Source organism: Anser anser (assembly GCF_964211835.1).
Source record: "Anser anser genome assembly, chromosome: 13".
NCBI lineage: Eukaryota > Metazoa > Chordata > Aves > Anseriformes > Anatidae > Anser > Anser anser.
Genome location: NC_139734.1, coordinates 16,092,194 through 16,118,040, shown reverse-complemented (window position 1 = coordinate 16,118,040; position 25,847 = coordinate 16,092,194). Strand labels below are relative to the sequence as shown.

General features: G+C 39.6%; 2 protein-coding genes across 5 annotated transcripts; both read right to left on the bottom strand.

Annotated features, from left to right (window-relative positions):
- Positions 1 to 863: 863 nt before the first annotated feature.
- VGLL1 (vestigial like family member 1) lies at positions 864 to 10,385 on the bottom strand. Of its 4 annotated transcripts, XM_083796722.1 has the most exons (7): positions 9,694 to 10,385; positions 9,175 to 9,210; positions 6,992 to 7,054; positions 5,956 to 6,185; positions 4,946 to 5,365; positions 2,897 to 2,956; positions 864 to 2,043 (listed from the first exon to the last, which is right to left on the bottom strand). In XM_083796722.1, the coding sequence occupies exons 4-7, from the start codon at positions 6,164 to 6,166 to the stop codon at positions 2,003 to 2,005; spliced, it is 732 nt and encodes a 243-aa protein (XP_083652848.1). In that variant the 5' UTR covers positions 6,167 to 6,185; positions 6,992 to 7,054; positions 9,175 to 9,210; positions 9,694 to 10,385; the 3' UTR covers positions 864 to 2,002. The 4 variants fall into 4 exon arrangements, with proteins under 4 accessions (XP_083652848.1, XP_083652847.1, XP_083652850.1 ...); XM_083796721.1 differs by lacking the exon at positions 9,175 to 9,210 and having other exon boundaries at positions 9,694 to 10,378; XM_083796724.1 differs by lacking the exon at positions 9,175 to 9,210 and having other exon boundaries at positions 4,946 to 5,060; positions 9,694 to 10,368.
- Positions 10,386 to 11,410: 1,025 nt separating this feature from the next.
- HTATSF1 (HIV-1 Tat specific factor 1) lies at positions 11,411 to 24,991 on the bottom strand. Its single transcript, XM_083796719.1, has 9 exons — positions 24,657 to 24,991; positions 21,782 to 21,986; positions 21,402 to 21,449; positions 20,513 to 20,667; positions 19,227 to 19,390; positions 17,482 to 17,581; positions 17,105 to 17,194; positions 16,458 to 16,595; positions 11,411 to 16,046 (listed from the first exon to the last, which is right to left on the bottom strand). The coding sequence occupies exons 1-9, from the start codon at positions 24,840 to 24,842 to the stop codon at positions 15,762 to 15,764; spliced, it is 1,371 nt and encodes a 456-aa protein (XP_083652845.1). The 5' UTR covers positions 24,843 to 24,991; the 3' UTR covers positions 11,411 to 15,761.
- Between the last annotated feature and the right edge of the window lie 856 nt (positions 24,992 to 25,847).

Sequence of the window (25,847 nt, the reverse complement as noted above, 5' to 3'; positions counted from 1 at the left end):
TTCACATCTCAGCTGCCCCATCATCACAAAAAGATGGGAAGAAAGCCACCCATTCAAAGAAAATAATCCTGGGCTAGAGCAGAATGCTGTGAGCTTACACGCTACCCAAATGAAGGCAAATAGCTGTTTCCTACAGGGTCAGTAAATTACCAGGAAATGTAATGCCCAGGCCACATTTGTCCTTCTGTCCTTTGGAGCAGTCTCTGCAGAGATGCGTGAGCATGCAGGGAGGCGGAAGCTGCTGAAATGGGCACAGACCAAGCATCCCTTCTCCTCCCGTCACCACAGTGATTGCTGCATTCAGAGGGGGAACCGAAAATAAACGTGGGAAGTGCCAGATGGTAGCTGCTGAATGCAGGGCGCTGTTTGCCAAGCCCTTCTGAGCAAGAGAGCACCCCTTCTGAATGGGAATGAAGATGCTGTCATCGGAGCATAACGGCAGTGTGACAGCATCAGGGACATGTCGCAAGGCCGAGCAGAAAAGCAAGAAACAGTACATTCTGGACAAATAATATTGTAGAGGAAGAAATAATATATATTGTAGGCTTTTTATAAATAAGATACCCTCAGGCTGGCCAGGAACTTGCTCTCTTTTGCCAGGTCTGCTGCACAGGGGCAGGACGACAACATTGCCAGGCATTGCAGCAATAGCTTGAAGCATTCCAGTGTCAAGGCAGAACCACTGATGTCTCATGTCCTTGCAGTAAGAGACATGCATTTAAAAAAAACATTTCCACCCCAACTCCCTCCACACACACTTTGTCCAACTCTACGTTGTTGGCTCACCAGAAATACTGACTTTAAAAATCATCTTGAATATTTCTATCTGTGACATGCACAGGACCAAATTGTTTCAAGAAGCATTAAACTTTAAAAGCATTTAAATATACTGTTATATGTCTTTACAGACCTTAGGGATAAATCATTTCAGCATTTTCTTTTAGGAGGGATGGCAGAGGCAGACAAAAATTTTAAAGAAATAACTTCAATGGAATTAAAACAAATTGGTAAGACAGATGTAGAGAGTATAGCACAGAAGTCTTTGCTTTGACTCATAGAGGAAGCCAGATTATTTTACCATGTAGCCTTAAACTGGGAAAGGTGGATGTAATAACAAAAGAACTAATTGGAAATGTATTAATAAAGTTAAAAGAGAAGAAAGGCAGTTTTGTAAAAAAAATCAAAAATCACCTTGTTCAGATGGCTGAGTCCTACAGTATAATTATTTAAAAAAAAAATCAATCACACAATGGATTTAGAAAAAAGTTCCTTTTTACCTGCAGAGAGGCTGGGAAAATGAAGCATTCCCAGCTCCAGCTTTTTGCTCAGTGGTATTTTAATCGCATCCAATGATTTCTAGATTTCTTTCCAGATCTAGAGTTAAATTATTGTTTTCCAGAAAATTATACATTATGAGGGCAAAACAGAGCCTTCATGCATATGCTTATTATATAGTTTCTGAAGAATGTCCCCGTGAATTGCAAACATGGCCACAAATTATCATATTTATATTTTGGGAAGTGCAGTAATATACTTCTCTCGTGGCCTGTGGTTGTCTTGAAGTCTTGCAAAGGGAGCCCACAGTCTAATACTATTTTAAACAATATGGAGATATAAAATCAAGATAAAAAGTTGCAGCAATGAATTTATATTAATTGCATCCCTCCAAGATAGAATTGTGCTTCTTACCAAGAATGAATAAAAAGTGCTGAAAGTCCTTTCAAGAGAGGGTTAAGTGTAAAAAGCTGTAAGTAGACAATATTTCTTCACAAAAAACAGTCTGTTAGGTTCAATAACCTTCAATACCACAACCATCAGAAATTATTTACTGAATAAAGAAAGATTTTTCATTCCTAAAATAGTAAATAGTATGTGTATTCTTCCATCTGAAAGAAAAAGCATGGCATAGCTGCAGTTCATTTCTTCTTGATTCACAGTTGCAAATAATAAAAGTTCATGGCAAGAACTTTCTCTGTCAGAATAAAGTAGAAACGTCCTGTTGCTAGAAGTACAAATCCCGTCTTCTGTCATGAATCTGAATACCTGAAAGACATAGCATTATCAGGACTGTCGAACAGCATAGTCCATGCAAACCCTTAGGATGTTGTGCAAACAAAATTGTACCTTTTGGTCTTCCCTGATGCAAGAGGGCCCTTACTAGAATAACCAGAATGACCCATCCAAGGTCTCCCCAAAATATTGCACATCAAAGAACCAGCATCAGGGTAACCTCCCAGATACAGGATACAATCTCAAGACCAAGAACAACACGGAAGCCCAAATGCTTTGGGAATAATTTTGTAGAGCAACTCTCCTAGCAGTGTGGTAGGTTTGCTGGTGAAAAGGGGTCTAGAGCTAGCACACAGGTCAAACAGGGAGCTCAGTACGAAGCTGGATGCTTGAGATACAAAGCAAGGAGCAGCCTGCTGCAAAGCCACAAACTCCACAGCTGCACCTCAACACCCCTAGGGACACACAATAAACCTAAGTCCTGCAGAAAGATGTAGCATAACTGTGCTTCACCAGCAGGGAAGCCAGTAAGTTTCTTCAGCTAAGATTATGACAAATCCACCATCTTACATTTGGCATCTTTCTGGGATTTGAAACTTGGACAGGTAGTGAAAAATAGGCATGTTGTGAAGTGGCAGTCTGATGCTACAACAACAAAAACTAAGGTAGATGTGATTTTTCTAACTTAATCTCATCTTAACAGAATGTTTTCCCTCTTTCTTGTTAATGTAATTTTAGGAGGTAGTATCTCTGGGGAAAAGATAAGCTTTTGAAATACAGTCTGGAAGCAAACAAAAAAAGCTTGAATTCTTTGTGCATAAGAAAGGCAGCTATCCTTTACAAGTGAGCATTAATTTGTTCCAAACCTGCTAGCTTCATTACTCACCTGCAGTGGCATGGCTTGCACTGGGATTTTCTGAGCCCTGGTAAGAGCTTGCTTTCCTGTCTTAAAAAAAAAAAAGAAAAAAATACCGGAGATGAGCAGAGATCCAGCATAGAGCTAAAAGTAGGAAGCATTTCCTAAAGAAACCTTGTGCTTTTGCAGCCCAGCCTATAGCACAGGTGCTGGGGAGCTCTGTGCTGTCTGGCACAGAAATACACACTTCCATAAATATAAATATCAGCTGTTCTTAAACATGACACAGCGCAATGAGGAGCATATTTAACAGAGCCAAGAAACAGGGACTCTGACAGCCAGACTAGATGCATACATCCTAGGGACTTGCCAAAGGCTCCCTGTGTGCACAGGCCAGTTGCTTATCTCTTCTTTTTGGGTTGCTCGATAAGCACATGTGCAGCATTACACACGTGGTGTTATGAGGCTCCCCAGACATTCAGAAAGGCCTTGCGAACATCCCTAAAGAAAATACTTTAATTGCAGATGGTTGTGGGACATTAAGCTGTTTCACTTTCTTTCTTTTAATTTTTCACTCAATTCCTTTCTGAAACATTGAACTGAAGTTGACCGTTGTTAGTGCTATTTCCTCTTTTTGACCTGAGTTTCATGAAACATCTCTTTTTTTTTTGGAGGAGTCAGTTCCTCAGGCTCGCAAACCTTGATAGGCTCACATTGCCCCCTTGGGGAAGAGAGCACTTACCCTTGTTCTTAAATGAAATCCTAGAAGCCCAGACAGTGTCTTTAAAGCAATTAGACTGTCCTTTAATTGCTGAAAAAATCTAGAATGCTGCCTGCAAAATGCATACGTATAGTTTCAGCTAAATCTATACAGGTGCCTATCACGAGCAGAAAATTTGCATTCCAGCTGAAGACACACACTCTCCCTTTTCCATGCATGGGTAGGCATACATTAGGCACTCTAGTAGGAATAAGTTAACAACACACCTACAGCTGGGGTCCTTATAACAAAGCTTTGGTATAGCCTCAGAAGAGGGACTGCGGACCAGACCACACGCAGATATAAACAGTACTTTTAGCTCACGTCCTGCCAAATTCCTGCTGATGCAGATTAGAAACTGGGTAACCAGTAGGTGTTTTGCAGCAGGTTATTTTTCAAAACCAAAGGCTCGTGATCACTTCTTCACATGCCTGGTCCTTTTTATCCAGAAGCACCAGGTAGGACGTGTTGTTTTTTTTCCAGCAGACTCCCTGAACAATTTCACAACCCATTTTCTTGGAGGCCAGTGCCAAGCTGCCACCCGGGAACGCCCAGGAGCAGCAATGCAGCTGTACCTTAGCTGGGCACCCAGGCTCCAGCCTGGGTCACAAAGAACTTCTCAAATGCAGAAATTATACACAAGGGAGTGATGTCATCCAGCAGCCCCAGGTGCTGTAGGTATGTAAGCACCTGGGAAATGGACTTTAGTCCTGATGCACGTCGGGATTGTGATTCCTACTAACTGTTAAGAATAAATAAAAAAATCTTTGCAACTCCGGCGTGAGCTGCTTTAGGATTGGAAACTCTACTGCAGAGAGCAGTCACAGCCTTTCACATACACACAGGGCAGCACAGCTTCATGGAAGAGAGCCATTAGCCATGAGATGAGGCAAGGCTGGCCCACGAGCCCCCCTACCCACATCCTTCCAGCTGCAGACTGAGACTAGGGAAGGGAGAGAAACACCTGGCCTTTCTGATAAGGGCTGCGATTTCACATCTTGTATTCACAGCATCATTAATGCCATGAGGAGTAAGATAGTTGCTCAGGGCTCTTACCTAGGCACCCCTTTCTAATAATACGGGAGCATCAGTGCCACCATGCCTGTTACCTACAGGCTAGAGGTCTTGATAGCATATGGGTAATATCTATATTCACTTAAGCGAAGCACCACAGTACCCAGCAATGGTTATCTACTGAAAACTATTTCTATGAGCCAGGCTGAAGAAGTCTCAGATTTTAGCACTTTTGGGGCAGACTGTGTTATTTTGTCTCTTTGCATAAGTTGCCATCAAAGAATAAAGCGACAGTATTTCCTTACCTCCCCCAGGAACTGAACTTTGACTTATATTTTGTAATCCAGTAGGTCCAGTCATACAAGCAGGACTTGAGTGTTGCTTCATGGTACATTCTTGCATGGATGTTAGGCACCTTTCCTGTTGCAGAAGACCAAGAAGAGAACCGTATTTCCTGTCAGAGATCGGTTCATCTACCACGTGCAGGTCAGGCAAGGCATGATGATACACCGAACTGGTAAGAGCGGGAGTACCGATCGAAGGGAAGGGCCACAGATCTGCAGGTTGTGTTGGATGACTCCGCAGAGCTGATGGCTGGTCCTGGCCTGCCATACCAGCAGCAGAAAAATTCAGACCAGAGTTTGACATGCTTGTAGCAGAAGATGAAGGATATGGTTTGGAGCAATGTGAAGAGAAATTCCATTGATGGGGAGACATGCTATCTACTTAAAAAGAGAAAGAAAGCATCTGAAGTCTCATCAATTCCTGCTTTTTTTCCCCCCAAGGCAAATTCCAATGTATTTCTAAGGGAACACTACTAGACTGCATATTCTTTTTTACTGAAATATATATATTCAGTTTAGTGCTGCCTATCTTAAAAATCAATAATAAATTAATACTAAAAGCAGGCTAAATCACCACCACCTATACTTTCAAATTAATATTATACTGTTTTTATTCATCTTCTTACAGGCCACTGGCATAGACCGAGTTTTAACACTTGCAAGCTTAGATAAATCTCTTTTTGCAAAGACAACAAATTAAGCCATAATGCACTTACTGCATCTGACAGTGACAGAAGCTGGAAAATGAGGCCCTGGTCCTGCCAACAAGCCCATGCAGAGTTTGGGAAGCATCCCAGCAAAGAGAGGGATCTATCCAGGAAGTCCCTGCTTCATAAACCAGTGCTTTCAAAGCGTGATTTTGCTGCTATTTGCACACAGTTCCAAACTCTATTCATCAACAAGGTATGCATGAGAAAATAAAGCACATTGCATCTTATATTTCTTAGTGAGAACTAGTCACCCCGGCTCACCGTTCTTCAGGACAACAGTCTCGCCCTTGTGCTTCATGCTCAGGTCTTGTGGGTTCTTGGCACCGCTTAGAGCTCTAGAAAAATGTTCATCTACCACGCTGTTAATATCCCCTTGGAAATATGTAAACACGACACTCTGAGACCCCCATTCTGTTTTCACGGGTTCTTTGCTTTTACATGGCTTTGGAGAGAGCTTCCTTGTTTCCTCCATTTTCAATAACGAGCAGCTCCTGCCAAAAAAAATAGAGTGGTACGAGAGAAGTACTGTTCAACTTACATTGCACAGCCAGCGTGAGCCCATCCTCCTCCTGAAACTGGTAGTGCCAGAAGAACTGTTGCTGGTAAAATTAGGTCCTTTATCTGGGTTTCTGCCCTTGTCACTCACCTTTTCTTTCTGATTTCCTTAATATATCCTTCTAATGCAAAATACTTTAGGAATATAACAAAAGGAGAAATCTTTCAATAAATATGCACTACATTTTTCAGAATCATGATGGAAATGCATTTGTCCCAATCAGATAAACTGAGTTACACTCATCTAACTCATTCAAAACTGTTTTTTGCTGCTGAGCTTTATATTTGATATCTCTATACAATATATAACATTATTAAGGGATAGAGTATCTTGAAAGCAGAAAATGGACCTAATGGTTACCAGCATTGTATGAGTTACTGGTTAATGCCATAGCACAGGCTCTCTTGCAGAATAAAATTGGCACGTCTGTCCACCAGCTGCCATTTCTCACCCCTGTCTTCATCTTTATAACCCTGGGCCTAGGATACGGCACTGTGCAAAAATACCCTGAGGATGGAACTATTCTAAAAGAATTGAAGCACTCCAACAAGTAATTCAGACAAAATACAGAGGTGGCAGTAGCTGTGGATGACATTCAGGATGAACTTATCAAAATGCTTTATTCAATTCTGTTTTCTGCATTGTTCAAAAAGTATATCAATAAAGTGAAAAAAAAGGATATTAAAAAAGAAAAAAGACTAATTGAAGCTTAAAATAATAAGTTCAGATAAGGGAAAGTACCTTGATGACTTGTCAGCACACACCTCCACAAGGAAAAGATTTGAGAGTAGTCGTTTGCTTCACCTGTTAGACAGAGAGACACTCAACTTCAAATTATAGTAAATAAGTTTTAAAAGGCTCTTTTTTAATTTTTTTTTTTGGGGGGTGGGGGAACAACTTACCTAGAAATGCAGTGGATCTGACAGTTGCTTTAAGCTTTGGTAGCAAGACTGATAAAACATGCTGTAGCTCAACCAGAAATTAAGGATTTTAGGCAGGAATTACTCTAAAATCATTTGCAGGAAGTCAACAGAAGACTGTAAGACTTCTTTTTGTTCTCCTTAAAATCTTTGCTGCCAGATATGGTAAGAGTAGGGCAAGGAACGTCACCGCTTGCACTGGAAAAGCCTCGTTTTTATGCATTTGTGCAGTTTCTGGCCGCAGGGGAGTTAGTTCTATAGCCAGACCTCGCACATTCTGCTGTAATCAAAATCATATTTAGCAGTGCTCATACTATGAACGCAGTGAGAAACGCCTGCTGTTTCTATTCAGTTTTTCAGTCCCACTGTCAGCTCATCACATGGCATAGCATAATCGATTCACCTTGGTAGCAGAAGGAGGCTGCTATTTTTTGGACACCAGGGGAACCTTTGGTCAATTATGCAAAACCTAATGAATCATCAGATTTGTGTTTCAATCCAACTAACCCTGCAACGGGAAGCATTGATTAGCCCACTCCTATATATTTATCGTATTTCTTTTCTAATAAACCCTCTCGATCCTCAGAGGTTTCCCAATAAACATTGTGTTCATCTGCGTGTCTTAAGTATCTGCAATGGCTGTCTCCAATTGTCTGTGTTTCCTACACATGAAAAGACCATTCAGGCTGCAAAGTCAAGTACTCAGACATTAGGAAATTTGGGGGATTAACATTATCCAGCCATAATCCATCCCCCTTTTCATGACTAATCCTTACAATCCAATCCTTAATTATATATGTCATTTTAATCTAGTCACTCAACCCCCCAAAGCTGAGACAGAGCCTATTTCGTCCCCTCTTCCTCTTTTTTTTCCCCTCTCTCCACTGCCCCCTCCCCAGACATCTAAACTCCCCCAACTCCTATGTCTGGTTTTGTGTGTTAACTCTGCCTCCCCCATATGCTCTGTTCAGTTCTCCCCCTCATCATGGTCCCTCCCTCAGCTAGCCCTAATCCCCTCTCATCAGCTACCAATTCGTGTTAAAACTCAAGAGTTTCTCGGTCCTCATTTTAGGATTTCAACTGCTTTGCCTTTCCTGCTTCCTTTCCCCAGCCTCCAGTCCACCCGAACACAGTGGTGAGGATAGGACACGCACAGGTTGGGTACCAGTTAGGAAATGCAAGGAGATGCTCCATAACAGTTATCTGATTGGGAAGACACTCTTCCAGAAATTTTAATACTGACCAAGCTTTCCCAAATGCAGTGAAGTTAAACCAAAAACCTTCCTTCTGATTTAGATCTACCTTCCCACGGCATATGAGGGGAACAGGAACTAGCACACCTCAGCCAAACATCTAGTTTAAGCGCAAGGACAGGCACTACTTTTCTCCAGTCTTGTTTCAGAAAGCAGTGCACTATTTAGGTTATGAAACTTTCTGGTTGCTCAGCTGGAGGCTGATGCTTGCCATGGAAAATTCCAACCCGAGCGGTGAAAGTTTGGCAAAGTCATCAGCAACCATATGGCTCGAGAAAGGGTTGAGAAAGATCAGATGATCTCGACAGCAAGCACCAAACCAGCTCCTCTTACACTGCTCCAACTACACATCAGCATACAATTTAAAAGGCATTAGCTCTGGCCCAAAGGACCATTTTTCTTGTTCCTCACACACTGCGAGCCAGCCATTGTGTCTTTATACCACTTTATTAACGCGTTTAAGTTGCTCATGACATTAATTGTAAGCTCCTTTGGCACCATTTATTGGCGCGTAGCAGCTGGTACGCTTGTGTGAACTGTGACAACAGTACAGTTACAACACTAGAAAAAAATAGGCTGATAAAGAAATAAATCACCGTTCTTGCTTTCTCGTTCCTCTTAAAAATCTTTTGGGTTTTCTGACAAGCAGTCATAAGAACGCTGGATATAACCTGTTACCTCAGTCCTCTCAGTGCACGTGAGGAGTCTAATGCCATGAGAGTCAGGGCTTAGATTTTGTGGTCTCCATTACCTGAACATCTCACTCTTCTATCTTCTAGCAGGAAGCCTGGAAAAAAGGCAGAACTCCTTCCAGTCTGCCTGCCACAAACTGCTGCCAAAATATAGTAGAAGTGGAGCTCAGGACGAACAGACTCAGCTAGCCTTACGTTGCTCTCAGAATGAGTGGATTATGGCAAAACAGTGCAAGCAATTGTCCAAGTTATTCGCCCTTCAGCAGACAAGGCTACATGGTAAACAGGCTTAAGAGATGTGGTTGTTGACTGCTCACCGCAAGTGACAACACTTTGTTTCTCACATTTCCAGCCCTTGCCTGTGCTACTGATTTCCCATCACTATAGCTTCAGATAGGGAACTCTTTGCTATTTCGCACTGCCTGAATCAGTCTTAAAATAAAAACCAAAAAGTTTCCCACTTTCCAAGTGCTGTGCAATAACTCAGCAAGCAAACCATCCTCCTTCATTAAGTGTCTTTCAAATAAAGGGGCGTTTGAGAAAGCCAGCGAACATGCATTGAAATTAAATTCTCATACCTTAACTCACTGTCACGAGCTCTGGCACACCGTTAAGATTTTCTCCCGGCGGGATGGTCATACTGTGTCCAGCAGCTTGCGATCCTTCCCCTGTACAGCTATATACACAAGCAGCGACTGCAGGAGGAGACAAGCAACGTTCATGAACTCCCTACATGCTTTCTAGCCTCTAGCTGTGACTGAACTAGGCGTTTCCCCCAGCCTATCTACTAAGAATGCATGAAATGCGCTCCAACAAGTCAACCAGGTTAGGAGGTTTCAGGAATGAGGAAAATAGGATTGTAAGCAGGGCTTTTTTTCATGACAATGTACACAGCCAAGACGACAGTGTCTGGACCTCAGAAGAGTTTAGAATAAAGTGATAAACAAGTTACAGTAAAGAGCCAAACTGCTTGCTTGGCCAGGGTCAGAAAGGACTTTCCTGTTACAGGTTATATCACATTCGGCATTAAGCGTTTCACTAGAAATGTCTGCAAGGAGATCATCCATCTCCATTCCACATAGGCTGGCTAACCAATTATGGTTTATTCATTTATGGATCTCTTTAAATGGCTACAGAAATCTTCAGAAAATAAAAATATCAATCTTGTTCTGTAAGTGCTGTAGCAAGAAACCAGTGGGTTTGTTCTGTCTTTTGCTTTCATGGTAAGTTTACCAAAACTACCAAATTGCTGCCATTCCAGAAATGCTGCATCAAGGTCAAATTCACGTCTCAGCTAGAAAAATACACTGGCAAACTAGTCACCAAACTGGTGACAATACCTTGTCTCTTTTATTCAGTGGCTTAAGAGTTTGTTTACTCACCTAGGCAGAAAGTAGGGCAGCACAAGACAATTCCCTCTGTAGAAACACGGCACAGAACGGATTCACACATCTCCCAGAACAAGTTAACTATCAGCCTGTAAGATTTTCCAGGACTGTGCTTAAGCCTTTTGGTTGACACACTCTTCACGTAAACAAGTTTCAACCACGAGACAGGCTGGATTTCCAGTGTATCAGCAGGGCCAGTGCCCTCAACATCTGAATCACTCTTGGATCCACCTTTCCAAATTCAGTTTTATATTGCAGAGATAATTTCTGCTAAAGCTTTTTTAGACGTTGCTCATGAACATCCTCTGAGGTTTGCAGTTAAAGCATAGTGGTGTTAGATGGCCTCAATTTACAGCCCCTCAGTGAACACCCTGAAGAACAGTGAGGTAAAAATGAGATTGCTGTCCCTGTTTCTTTCCAGTGTATGAACTGAGACAGCGGACTACCAATGCTTTTGGTTTTAGCATTCAAAATGTCAAGCTTTCAACAAAATAACAGCTCTGATTTGTGAGAATAATTAAAAAAATCTGGTTGTCCTACTTGGGGGGGGAGGTCGGGACATGACCATGCACACACACAGCAGAAAAAAAATCTCAATTATAACTCTGTTGTTTATGCAGTTATTCCTCCTGATCATTCTATCTTCAAAAAAGGCCCATAATGCACCAAACCAGGAAACCAGGATGAAGTCTGGGGTAAAACCCACAAAGGAGGAACAAAAAATGTGGCCCAGCGTAAGCATTAGCAACTCTAGCAACGTCTATGCTAGACTCCAGTTCAAAAGCTCTGGCATGTTAACACACATGCTTTATGAACTGAAATCACTGCCCACCAAATGATACGGTACTTTTTTACTGAGGAAAAAAAAAGAAAGAAATACATTCTCTCAGAACTCATAAGAAAAGACTTTTTGTTCACGAGTTTGTTTATTAAAAAGGTAGTATAAAACACAACCCCTTTAAGAAACAAAATTGAAGACAAATCAAGGGATTTTCAGATGCTGTCACAGGTCTAGAAACTATTCAATATTTTGAAATGACTTTTTTTCTAAAAGATAACCGAAAACGATCAATTTAACTTATCAAAAGAAACTAACCTGTCAGAAAAATTCAAAGTCAACTTAGTGAATTTTAATCTAACAATATACTTTGATATTACAGAATGAGCAAAAAACCAATCTGCTGCAAAAGATTCCATACTTCTCTAAATATTTTACAGAACTTTCAAGAGCATCGTGACAGTAAGACTTCAAGCCCTGTATAATGAGCACTGAAATACACACAAGCCAAGTCAACACAAGTACACAACTTACATAATTATATTGCAGTATGTTTCCTCAAATCAGAAATTTTAAAATCCAATTAAAATCTATAGGTATCTATCCCCCACTGTTTTTTGGTTAGGTTATACAGTTCAAGAATTCAGGGTAATGATACTGATTTTTACTGGAAAGTTTAGAGGCAAGTCTGGGTTTCTATGAAGCATCCAATACCTTTAAGTTTTAAGAGAATTAAGCTGAATAAACTTGAAATTGTGAATAGATTAACCTTAACTGAATAACAACTAGGACATGGTTTAGTTAAAATGCACTGCATTTAACATACTAATGATTTTAAATGAACTGCAATCCCCATACAAAGTGTAAGTTGTATGAGGGACTAAAATTCAATTAAAAAAAAGGTAATAAAGTCAGCAGGAGAAACAGGTAAACATTTTGATGCAAAATGAAACTAACTCTCTTTACAGCTGCATATGCACATTCGAGAACCTGTTGCAATTTCCATGCCTGTTCTTTTGGGGCTTTTTGTTTCTAGATGTCTACCTTGGCCATGCTCCTCAAACACAATCTCCGATGAATACTTTTAATTCCATACAATTACCTTGCCAGCAAACCACTAAACAGTGTTTTGATTGTAAAGCAAACCACCAATATGTCTTGAATCTAAGCAACTGATTTTGTACTACATGGTTAGGAAAGCGATCACCTATGCTGAATTACACAGTAGTAACAATTAGTTGATATTCTTTCCCCGCTGTTAGATTTAAATTGCTTCACATCCAATTTGTCACACCATGCGAATTAGCAGAAACATGTATTTAGTTCAAAACTGAGCAACAATTATCCGCAAAGTGTTTCAACCCGCTGCTAGTTATTGTTTTCATAAAATACTAAGAGGAGGAGACAACTTTTCTTAAAATGAACCTCTCCCTAAAAGGCTAGGGATGAAGAAACATGCAGTACCCTGGAACAGAACCCAAGGACAATTAAAAACTTAGAAACTGAGCAAAAAGTTTGATTTTGTTGCTACTGATAAGCAAAACAGATTATAAAGTCAATCCCGCATTCTCAGGAAAGATCCACTTGAGTGAAGTCATTAGAAAGAATTTTTTATTTAAGAAAAAAAGACAGTGAGAACTGGATTGGGGCTTTAACCCTTTACTAATCTATTTATGATGATGCTCAGAAAAAAAATTAAAAGCAACTCAGCTCATTCAGCTTCCAATTTGTTAAAATTTGGTACTAAACAATACTGCTCTACACTATGAGAATTTTTATAACCTTACTTTAAAAATAGTAATTTGAACTTTTGTGAAAATGTAATTTATGTTCAGATTAATTTATAAAAGCTTGCATCATTTATAAGAGGAAATCAAAAGAATTTAATCTCAATGCTGAAAAGAAAGTCACAGCTGCATTAAACTCTCCATGAGCCATTAAATGCCTTGGTAACTCAATGAATAGTTTATAAAAATATATTTTTACATTTTACTGGGGAATAACAGAGGTAGACAAAAAGAAAATACCAATTTGAGTGTAATGTAACTTCAGAACAACATTTTTGTGGAAAAACAGCTTTTATTTTCTTAAGAATCCTAGTTAATAGGAAAGCCAATAAAGCATTTAGTCTCAGTCTTTGTCAGTGCTCTACTTCAGCGTGAAGTCTAGAGGAAAAGGTGAAGCAACTAATATCACATTTGACTTTTGAAACAAGCCAATCAAATTTGTACACCAACTGAAGAGAGGAAGATTACTGCACAAGCAATGATTCTTTATTTTTCAGTCTTTTTTCAAACACTAATACTAACCTTATTTTTCGTATTCGATATCATGATAAGGCTTCATAGAACTGTACAATATTTATACATTTGTCAATAGCTTCCCTATATCAATAGCAATTCCACCGTAAAACAGGTGATTTAACTGTGTAGAGTGTTGCATGACTAGACTCTCTTAAAAAAAGCTAACAGAACACAATAGTTTAACAGATCTAAAACTTCGAGTCTAGAAGCTGGAAGAAAAAAGGAGCACTGAAAGCAATACTCACCATATTAAATTACATTCTTTCTGTGCCAAAGCTCTTTCTGCGCCCTCAGAGGTCTGTGGTGTTGTTTACCAATAAAAATCCCAGGCTGAACAAACACAACCCAGAGATGTAATCCGAATATGCCACCACGTGCAGCTACAAACCAAGCAGTATTTCAGATTCCCTAAACTGTTACAACACTTGCTTTGCTTAAATGTACAATTCACACTCTTGTAAAGAGGAGAAAGTGGTCTTACTTAGATGGCGTTAAGAGTTCTCCTTTACAATACAGCTCATTAAAATTGGAATTTTGTCATACCAAGTCATAATTAGCCCCCAGAGTTTTAAACCTTGAATTCAAATATCATACTTGTTGTAAGACCATGTATTTTGTCACAAAAGGATGTATTTATAACCACAATGACAAGTGTTAACTTAGATGCTCTGGTTGCTATAACTACCCAAATATACTGATTACAAAAAAAATTAGAGCATGAGATAGACCACTGGAAAAAAATATAGATGGCGATCTAAGAACACACAGTTTGAAAATACCAACTTTCAGAGTATTCTGAATACTTCAGGTTTGAAATATACCTAAGAATTAGCATCTATGGTTTCTCGCAATCCAATATGAATTAAAAAAAATTAAAAGATCCTCCTTACAAACGTGCATTAACAGCCATCCATATGAACAATGTGCTATGAATTTAGCACCAATATTTTAAACAATTCCCTAAATCTTTACTCTTATATCCTTAGGTATCAAAATAATGGGACTATAAATGAAGAATGACCATGCCCAAAACAGCTCCCCCAGAGTTATTCTCAAAAGCCTGCTTACCTAAAGCTAGAATATCTTCTAAATCTTTGTTTTCGGAAATATTTCTAAGAAAGCAATATATGACTAGCTTTTGATTTTTTTTCCCCCCATAGAAAAGAGAAATATTCTTTTCAAGCATGTGTTCAAGTATTCTAACATTTACACAACAAAATGTAGTTCAAGTTGCCAAAAGCCTTTAGGTTTTATGGAATACGGGAGATCTCCCCGTTACCCATTGAAGGGCACATTAAGGCTAAACCAAAATGTTGAAGAGAACTCATACTCATCATCCTAACTAAGTTAAACAAAAACCCTTATTCTAACATTAAAAAAAAAGTCAAACCATCAAAAGCATGTCTACTGCATGCAGACCATAAGTTTAAGATCAGTCTTCTTTCATTATAGGCTAGAATGTTTGCTCATGCATTTCTAGTCTCCTTCACACAATTCCAGCCTCAAAAGAAGATCTAAACATCAATAAAGTTCTAAACAGGAGAAGAAGAAAAATAATGTACTGAATGCTGTGATTTAACCTTGTATCTTCACTCGGTTGCCTTATGTTGGCCATAGAAATCTTGTTTGTTTTCCACTTCTTTAAAGTTTGCAACTTAATATTATTCTATCATTTGCTACTTGATGTACAGCAACATATCCAATGCATTCATCCTATATGTATCACAGCATCTATTCCATAAAATGATCGAAAGTACTCAGGACAAGAATAATTTTAAGAATGAGATACCAAGTTTTGAGGGCTACATGAAAATCGATGGCAAAATCCACAAATCTTGTAATAGCTTTGCATTACTTAAGTTCTATTTAGTTACATAAACTTTAGTGTTGGAACATATTTTACACTTATATAATGAAACACAGACAAGCATAGATAGAACAAAAGCCTGATGAGTTCTGCTGTATTCTTGGCAACTTGAGTTACTTTATCTGAACAGCCAATTAATACAAACTTTAAGAACCTTATTAAATACTGCTTTTAATGAAAACTTCAAAGCACACAGTTGATGACATTCTAGTAATGCATATCATATGAACATTGTCTGCAGTCACCCTGAAGAAAGGGATAAACTCAAACATCACCCTAAAAACCATGCTTTCATAAAGCATTGAAAATGTTATGTATCTGCTTCAACATCACTGCCTGCGAGGCTGCTGTCTGTGGATGGAGCACCATCTTCATTAATGCCCTCACCATTATTCTCCCTCTTATGGGCTTCATCATTTACATCCTCCTTAGAGGTGTCATTAACTTTTGAAGGTTGTCTGCCTTCAGGCATTTTAACACTACTTGTTGCAGAATCTGAATCAGACGTAGTTTGCTGCTCCTTTGCATCAGGATCCTCTAGAAATGATCCCCACACCTTCAGCCTTTCTTCCCTTTCTCTTGCAGTCTCCTCCACCTATTAAAGATACATTTATACAAGTCACTACAATATCATACTTGTAGAGCGAACACATTTACACAGATAAAAGTTATATGAACATTTATATTGCAGTAATACCTCAAGACTTCAGTAGGACTTGACTGCAAACTAATAACGTTTATATCCAGTAACCAATCCTCTATGTTTACATCTCTAATACACAATTTTAAAGATGAAACAGGTGCTTTCTTTTTTTTTTTTCCTGAATTGAGTAATTAAGTATAATCCTGTCCTTTTGAAGGCACCCTAGCAGTTTTTGTGGAGAAGCAAGATGGGACAAGGGAGAAAGTGGAGGGTGTCGGAAGGGGGTCACCAAGCAATTCTCAAATGAACACAGATTTACAGTTTAGAGGGAGAATTTAGTGAAATAGAACCATGAAAGACTACCTGATAATCTGTTACACCATCCCACGTTTCAGCACTGAGCTGACGGCCACCAAACCACCTTCCATTTAGAGTTAGTTTGCACAGATCAGCTTCTGTTGCTTCTTTAAATGACACAGAAGCCACACCATCAGGATGTCGCTGTAAGGGGAGACAAGTTTTATTTAATAGTATTCTAAATAGCGTAACTATTCCATCATCTTTTAGCTTGCCTTACAAAGTCAGTCAGGATATAGCTCCATCCCAACAATACATAATCTTGTTTGAAAAATAGATTGTAAGCTTACATGTTTTGTTCTACTGCTTAAGACTACCTTAATTTTTCTGTTACACAGAGCAGAATTTTTGAACGCAGAAAACAAAACATTTCAGCTAGTTTAGCTATGAAGAAATTTATTTATAAACTTCAAATTTGTGGCATGTATCCGGGTTACTAGGAAAAGTTAGATTTTGTATTTACATAGGCTAAAGTGGACAGGTGCTTCAAAATTAATTTCTGAAACAGCTGATTTTAAAATACTGAAAGATTAGGTCAGGTTTCTATTAAATAAATCCATGAAAAGAAATGCTTTGCTCATATTTAAAGAATCCTATTTTGCACACTTTCAGACTACATCAATTCTGCCAACACAACATGTAAAAATACCTACATCAAATATGAGAACCTTCTTTACTTGACCAAACTTTTCACACTCTGTCCGTAGATCTTCTCTGATCTCATTTAGCACTAAGGGATCCTCCTGCAACGCAATCACACATTAATTTAAACATTTTTTGCTTAACCACCAATGGAATACATCTGCCAATCTATTACAAGTTCACAGATCAAGTGTTACACTGCATTTTCAAAGCTACTTGAAGTTGACAGCCCTCACTTGAATAAATTTATTCAAAATAAACTACTTATTAAGAAGGTTATTTTGTGCTAGCTTCTCCACTCTAACACAGATACTATGGACTCTTGGCAGGAAGTTCAATGTTAGCTATAATAGCAAATAATCTATAGTAGCAAATTGCATCTTCCTACCTCAAAGTCCTTTGGGTGAAACATATTCCTGATAATAACGATGCGTTCATGTCGCATTCGAGCTGCGCCATCTTTCTTCTCAGGCCTCCAATCCAGCTGTCTAATGAAATGAAGCAACAGTAAGAAGATATTGTTGCGGCTCTCTTCCGTTTCTACAAGTATTTGTTGAAAAAAAATCATTAATTTTGTATTTCTTGCAATACATCAACTAAAACATGTATTTTGACACAGTTAAATTACTCTTTAAAAACGCAATAAAAATACAGTTTTAACACTTCTACTACAAAGTAGTTGAGGTTTTAAAGTACTTAAATGCTCACAGAAATAAAAGCTACTTTAACAATCGAAGCATTTTCCTAAATAGTGATAAATCTTCCAAGTTTCAATTCCTCCCTCATCAATTTAGATTAACCAGCTGCTGTCAAATACAATAAAAGCGTTAATATTCTAATAACCCTTCTAAATGAAGATTTATTTTATAAAAGGAAATCCACTATTCCCTTTGGTAAAATTTTACTGCTTATGTTTAAACAAACACACAAGAACACCTTGAGTCTTACAAAGATTGCTACAATCACAGTGTACAGAGCCACTGCCACAAACTAGCAACGCAATTCAGGGTATCTGTCCTAGGACTTTGCTGTCTCATAAAAATGATACTTCTTGGAGAAAAGTCTACTTCATATCCTGTAACAAAATAAAAAGGGACAAATTCACTTACACTTCTAAATCTCAAAATCTTAGATTTAAGGGGAAAAAAAATTGTTTAAAATTCCTCTTTGTATCTGCTAGCTGAAGAAAACCTGGATTCCCCAACAAGGTAGTTTTGCAAGTAAATTATGCTCTTCAACTCAAAAGGAACGCCAACTGAAGTCAATTTGTATAAGATAGGTTCAAAACAGCTAAATGACTAAGAGAAAAACACAATTTCTTTATTCACAGGAATTGCTGTCAAATGCAATTTCATTATTTTCATACTTCTCCCCCCTCTACACTACAGACTTCTTAAAACAAGAACTAGCAGTGTATCTTTGAGGCAGATACATTTCAAGCTACTTTAATTCTTAGACTTCGATCCCTTTAACTATGGCAAAGTATATCTGCATTATTATTTAAAATGTTTAGCGGAATGATGCTTTCATTAAAATGAGAGTCCTATACAAACTTTTTCTTCTTTTTAAATCATCTTCTTCCAAAATGCAGAAAATCAATTATTAAAAGTTTAAACCAATATATGCATATATAATTAAAAAAAACAACAAAATATCACAAACCAACAGGCAGATGTCTGGGGAAATGTACAGAGATATTTTGATATTTGCTCCTAAGACAGCATCTCTTGCCATTTGCAGAAAGTAAAGTATGGTACAAATAGTACGCAGACACCTAGAGTGTTACCACCTTATGCAAGTAAGCTTAAATATGACAGAACTCAGGCATTCTCACACACCGGGGGGGGTGGAAAAAAAGTCTTAGCTCCCCAAAGTTGTAATATTTTCTTCAATAACTGAAAGAAAAATATTACATAGGGAGCAAAGATTCCTAATTTGGCAATTGTGAAGAAGTTCATTATGTCAACAGTTACCTTAGAAGCTCCTCCCCTCCACACGTATATTATTTACGCTATTTCTCTCTCAGACTCTAGCTTTTGTGCAACTCTTAGCATTTCATCTGAAAGCAACATCTTACTAATAGCACTTAGAATTCAAGCAATATTCTACTGAAAGAAAAAAAATAATACAAACTTCTGCTGTTGAGACAATTTCTTCTTGTAGTCTTTACATTTCTTCTTCTTTTTGCTTGCATCATACTCCCCCTTCAGTTGGAACTTTGCAACTTCAACATGCAATTTATAGCCTCTAATTTCTGCCTCATCCAGAAGTCTCAAAGCAAGTTGAACTGATTCTCTCTATGTGAAGACAAAACAGAGCACAAGCTTTAAAAAACAGAACAAAAAAACCACAGTGCAGTCAAATTATTCCAGTAAGGTTTAATTATTATTGTGCTACAGATTAATTCCCTGACACTGAAAGCCGTAAGGCCAGATCTCCTCTGAGTCTCGACTAAAAAAACTTCACTGAAACACACACTGTTGGCCATGTGTTTCTTTTATTATCAAAATAAAACCAGTATTTCTTTACCATTGTTTTAGCAGACTAATGCTCCCAAAAGCAATTGCTTCCATTTCAGCCAAGTATATCATAAAAACTAGTCTGCAGTACATAAGCTAGTGAACTTAAAGGAACAGAAATATCAGACGGTTGATTTATTTTCTGTATAGCTTGTATCACTCCCCCTAGAACAGCAGACAGTTAAGACTCTTAAGCCATTTAAAAAGTTTTCCAATAAGTTCTTCAGAGGGGAGACTATCTTTATACTCATGTACTAAGCAGCCCTAACTTCTAAAATCATAAAGCCAGACTGTAGAATGCAAGACAGCTGAATTAGTACTACCTGGTGCTTCCTGCGGAGTTAAAACAGATTGCACTAGCATGCACTAACTTTCCAAATGATCCACAAGTGAAACACACAAAAGAAATACTACTGGAACACTAACTTTTATAGATTAACCAGTTTTAACTGTTCTACTGAGAACAAGAACAGTTCTAAAATCAAAGTCTGAACTTAAAGCAGGTGTCAATTAAAAGCTATAAACACAGCTACAGTATATGTTCCTTTTCATCTCATTATTTCTATATTTTTGGCCACATAGAAGTGTATTTTTTTTCTAAGTAAAAGGTGAAGAGGTCCCCCGTTCCACACCGTAATTGGTGACACCTAAGACAGGAACCTTTTTTAGATATGTTCGGTAGGTATTAATGGACATTTTCAGTAGGGGGAGTGGATAAAGGAAAAACAAATGAGGCACACAGACAGTGATTCCAGAACTGCCCACATGTCTGCTTAAAACAGGCACCCATGTTCTGTGTTGAACTTCAGATACATTAAGAATCTTCTGAACATGACTCTGAGGCAGTGGCCAAAAGCATCTTTACCAGGAAGGAATACCCCATTTCATTGCACCACTGACCTTCAGATAGCAACACAGGCCGTCTCCTTTGAGATTTCCTTCCTTATCTTTGTAAAGTTTGATTTTGTGTTCTTCTGTCTGAGGATCTCGCATAATGATACCACATTTTGACATGACTTGTACAAATTCATCTTTTGTAATGTCTGGTGGTAAACCTACAAAGTATGTTAAAACAGAAGGCTAAGTATGTTCAGTTCGTTCAATTATTTTTTTTTCTTATCTCACTAGAACAAAAGAACCACAGTGTTTCTTCAAATGAAAGATAGGAAACTTGAAAAATGTCTACATACAAAATAATAAGTCACAGCCCTTGGAACCAATATTTTTTTTTATTACCTTTTAAATATTACTTCATACCAATATTTTGAGAACATTTTTACTTCTAAATAGGTTTAACATAGTGATATTGCTGTGCTCCCCAATATACAGACCTAGAGCATTCCTGTTACAGACAATACCAACCTTCAAGAGCTCAGTGATCTACGTGAATGCTGCTATCCTGACAAAGTTTTAAGTTCCACTACACCTCTAAGCAACACACAAAAAGCCTTATGATCAACCATTTTCTCCACCCACAAATTCAATAAATTTGCAACCGATAACTGAAGATAAAAATGCAAGTGATGCATGCAAAACATAGTGTGCCAGCTATAAACTTGTTCTCTTTAACCTATTCCTTACAAGTTTGCAGGGACTGGAGAATGTCCCTTAGATTACTTTTCAACATCTGTGTGACCTTTATAACTGCATATGTAATGTGGACAGGAACAACGAACGTTAAGTAGCTTGCAAATGGCAGACTAAAAATGTAATATTAGAAGTCAGTGAGACGTCCAATTCTCTCTTACCACATTTAGGTCAAAGTAGGTAAATAAATGCTGTTACTTACCAGTCACGTAAACATTTGTGTTTCTGTCCTCTTCAACATGAAACCATCCTAAAAAATAGAATTTTAATTCAGTTACATCAATACATTAAACATGGGAGCACACACCAATGCACTTCTGATGTTTATGTTCCATAAGATTTCTACAAAGTTTTTGCTTATTCAAGCATGTTCAGAGGTTTTCCTGTGAACTTGCTTATTTTCCACCTTGTATATGGTCTTAGAAAGATGGCTATGAAATATCACACAATTTAAGATTTGTTTTGGAAGTTTTCAGAACGATATATACCTTTACTGCTCATGCTAACACTGAACAATTGACAGTTTCCACTTGGTACTATACAGGTTGAGGCCTACATAGAAAGAAACACTTCATCGCTTACCTGGCTCAAGCTTCCGTTTTTCTGATTTTTGTTTTGGATCTGTTTGTTTTGGTCCTTTCTCATTTGCCGATGGTTGTGTATCTGACGTCTTAGAACTTACTGGTAGCTTGCTGTCAGTTGCCGTGCCAGAAGCAGATGAACTGTCTGTGTCATCTGCATGGAAGCCATAGTTAGCATGATACGTTGCCAGAAAATCTTCCGTTATCTGAAAAAGAAATTGGGAAAATTAAAACAAAGGTTCAAAGAACTACAAATCCAGACTTGTGTTTTACTGTTAATGTTCTGCAAATGACCCTAAATAATGATGGTCATTTTCTAATCCAGCACCATAGAAAATAACAGCATTTTAAAGCTTTTTAAAAAAACTTTGTGAAAAGCCATACAGACAGCAAAAATTATCGAGATATTTCCTGACCTGGACTAACGTATTAATTCCACACAGTACATGAAGTTTTTAAACAAACATTTCACAAGTTCTGCCTTTTTTCACGCAAAGCTTTCTGCTTTCAATTTAAATGGGAACCGCCTGAAGGTCAGAAACTAAGAGCTCCTGACCACGTTGAAGAGATAAAGTGACACTGAAGGTAAGCCAACAATTTATCCACAGATGACGAATGACGGACACCTGTAGGCATCTGCCTTTTCACAGAAACATTTTCAGAGATGAAATATATTTGTGGTGATAGACAATAAATATTGCACTTGAACAGAGTGATATTAACACGTTGTTTATGGCTGCGTGTTGTACTTTTTATTCTAATAATACATTCCATATGTTTTACTTTATATTCTACTAACAGATGAACAATTAGCTTGCTCTTTTCTGGAGAGAGATTATTTGGATAAAAGGTGAGATTAGCTAATGTCTATCTTTAGAGACTGAAAACAAACAAACTACAAATTGCACCCAGTGCTTTCAGCCAAATACATTTTAGTACTAGCCACTATCTTTTTGGAAGTTACTGATAACATATCATACCTGATTTTACTAACATCACTGCACAATAAAGTGCTTTCTGAAGTTACACACATTGAAATTATTCTTTCCCAATGCTGAGTCTTAAGCTTTGATCTGTACTGCACTTGCTTTATCTGCATTAAGAAGGGAACAAACTCCATTCCAGCACGCTATTGCAAGAGTGACACAACGGACAGTAGCAAGAGACCACAATGACAGCATGCTCTCATACTTTCCACGGTGATTTGAAGATTAGTATTTCAACTCTAAACTTTTATTTTTGACAAATCAAATCAAATATACAGAGTTGACAGAGACAGGCTTGCCATGGACCATAAGTGGCTGCTCTTACAGACACGGCATGACATAACACCGAGAGTAATGAAGAGTAAAACAAACTTTGGAGGAAAAAAAGGCTCTGTGATCCAATAACATTTAGTATATTTGACACTACCTATCTTACCAAGTCCACAGCTTCACAGCTGATGAAATCTAAAGAATTAAAAAGGTTCTAAACTTTCTGGGGAACTGTATTATCACTAGGTTCTCTGATGAAAACGAGTAACTTAGTGATTAAACCTCCTATAACTAGCCACCGTTTTCTAACAATATCATTTTCAACTTCACAAGCAACCTTTTCCTTATGTAAAGTTAAATTTATTCTTAGCATATGACCTACTATGGACTGTCAAATTCTACCAGCCAATATCAAAGACTTCCGTCATGCGTGATCAGAGCACCATTTCCATCATTACAACTACATCATTTTTTAAATACCTCTGTACAAGCATTAAGGAATGCATGCAAGTATAAGGGCTTTTACTGGAATTTAAGTGACTCTATGCTTGCATGGAAAACAAGCAGCCACAGAATTCCTTAATGAGGACTTCAAACTAGTTCTGGTGGCAGACATTATGGACAAGTAGTAAGATCTATCTCCATACCCACTGTTGTACAGTTTGGTTCACTTAACCTTATAGGAAAAGAAATACAATACTACAGGACATGCTAGCATATAATTAGCTACTAATTACTCTGAAGTGGAAAGGAATCAATTAACCAAATGAAACACAGATACTCCAGCCTTACAGAACAAAATCCCACATCTATTTTTTCCTAGTAAGCAAGGAAGGCAGATGAATTCAACGCGTGATTTTGTGCTGTGTCTGAAGGACTATGAAACGGTGGCATCCATTCTATGGTACCTTCGAAAGAAAAAATTATTAAACAATACACAAAGTTGCAAACGCTTTTATTAAGTATTTGAACGTCTCCAACTTTTTGAACAGGAAGGAACACAGGGAATGGAAGAACCCTTTTTTAAAACTTCTGTGCTTACTGGATACGGCAACCCACAGGGAGCCAGAGAATACTCTGTTCTCTGCTGCTCCACCTTGTGAGTCTGGATTTTGCACATGGTTTTAGCCCTCTGCGAGCCATCTGCTGCACGGACACCTTACTAGGGCTATGATACACAAACCTGGCTTCATTCTCACTCAGGTTCTCTGAACTGCAGTGAATTCATGGTCACAAACATGAACTGGCGCAACAGATTTCCCAAACAGATGGGGTAGAGCGTCTTCATACTCGTAAACAAAGTAGCTACCCCTCACTGCTGTACGGTAACAAGACTATTTACTTGCAGATGGGCAGACTGGCTCACCACGTTAAACCGACGCCACCTCTCGCCATGCTCCCCTTTTCTATTTAAGATACTCGAAGGAAACGCTGCGGAACTAGCGCTTCCCACCTGCGGCACACCCGCAGCTCACACCCACTGCGTTCCGACGCCCAGGACCTCAGGAAAGGCGGCAAGGGGCGGCGAGGAGCGCCGGGGGCAGGAGGCAGGAGCTCCCCCACCTCCCCCCGGCCCTCCCCGCCCCCTGCCCCTGCCGTGCCCGCCCCGCCCGGAGGCACCTTGGGGAACCAGGCCTTCTTCTCGCGGTCCCACTCGTAGGCCGCGCCGTCGGCCGGGTCCACGTAGGTGAAGGGGTCGGGGGCGGCCTCGCCTTCGCCCTCGCCCTCGCCGCCGCGCTCGGCGCCGTACTGCTGCTGGAGCTGCAGCTGCCGGTAGAACTCCTCGTTGCCGTCCTCGCCGCTCATCCTGACCCGCGACGGGGCCGGAGGGGGGGGGGTGGCCGGGAGGGCGCGGACACGCGCAGGCGGCCGCGGGGGCGCGCACCGGCACAGGCCCACCGCCGCCGCCGACCGAGCGGCCCCGGGCACCGCGCAGCGCAAGAGCGGAAGCGGCTTCCCCGCCCGCCCCGCCTCAGCCACTGAGGAGCGGGCTGGGCGGTCACGTGAGGGCGGCGCAGCCAATAGGGAGGAGAGCGAGGGGCGGCGGGGTGCTTCCTGGTTGAGGGCGGGCTGAGGCCTGCTGGCGAGGCTGGGGAGCCCGCGCCGTGCCCTCCCCCGTGAGGCGTTGTCCGTTCGGGCGCTACTCCCCCGGAGAAACAAAAGGCCGCTGGGGGTGCCGGGCCTCGCAGCGCCCTGCTGCTGCGGTACCTTCCCCCGCCCTGTGCCGCAGGGAGCCGAGCAGCCGCGCTGCGGCCGTCTTGTCACTGAGCCCATTTTCACGTCGCGCTCCAAGCAAACACAAAAGCCACGGGCGGTGGAGGACGCCGAAATGGCGTGGAAAATGCCAAACCGACATCGGTTCCTGCCCCTGCCTTGGCACAGGTGGCAGCCCAACGCCTTCCAGAGTCGTCCCCCCCCCCCCCATCACACTGCCTTCTGAAAGGGTTCTGGCCGTCGGTGCTACGCCAGGCATCAAGCTTGTCTTCGGATTTTTAAATATGTTTGCATTAACAAAGTTCGTAATTAGGTACTCACCGGTGCAGTTATCTATAGGTGCTTAAATATTTTTAATAAAAAAAATCTTGAATCGGTTCATTTAACAGAGCCTTACTTGGTGCCATCTAGTGGTTTTTACACTGCAGTCTGGATAGGTTTGCATCAATAGCAAATTTACTTGATAAAGGGTGTATTCAAAAGTATTTTTATTTAGGGTAGGAAGAAGCACGCTATTTACGTGTCAGTATGCAAACTTTAACATCGAGCTATAAAATCTAGGTATTAAAACAGTGCAGGTGTTTTAAACGGAAATAT

Coding starts and splice junctions, on each gene's coding strand:
- VGLL1 (XM_083796722.1), bottom strand. CDS start 6,166: ATGGAGGAAACAAGGAAGCTCTCTCCAAAGCCATGTAAAAGCAAAGAA. Junction 5,366..5,955: donor GACTGTTGTCCTGAAGAACG/GTGAGCCGGGGT, acceptor TCTCTTTTTAAG/TAGATAGCATGTCTCCCCAT. Junction 2,957..4,945: donor AAGTTCAGTTCCTGGGGGAG/GTAAGGAAATAC, acceptor TTTTTTTTTAAG/ACAGGAAAGCAAGCTCTTAC.
- HTATSF1 (XM_083796719.1), bottom strand. CDS start 24,842: ATGAGCGGCGAGGACGGCAACGAGGAGTTCTACCGGCAGCTGCAGCTC. Junction 20,668..21,401: donor CACAAATGTTTACGTGACTG/GTAAGTAACAGC, acceptor CATACTTTGTAG/GTTTACCACCAGACATTACA. Junction 19,391..20,512: donor GCCTGTGTTGCTATCTGAAG/GTCAGTGGTGCA, acceptor GTCTTCACATAG/AGAGAATCAGTTCAACTTGC.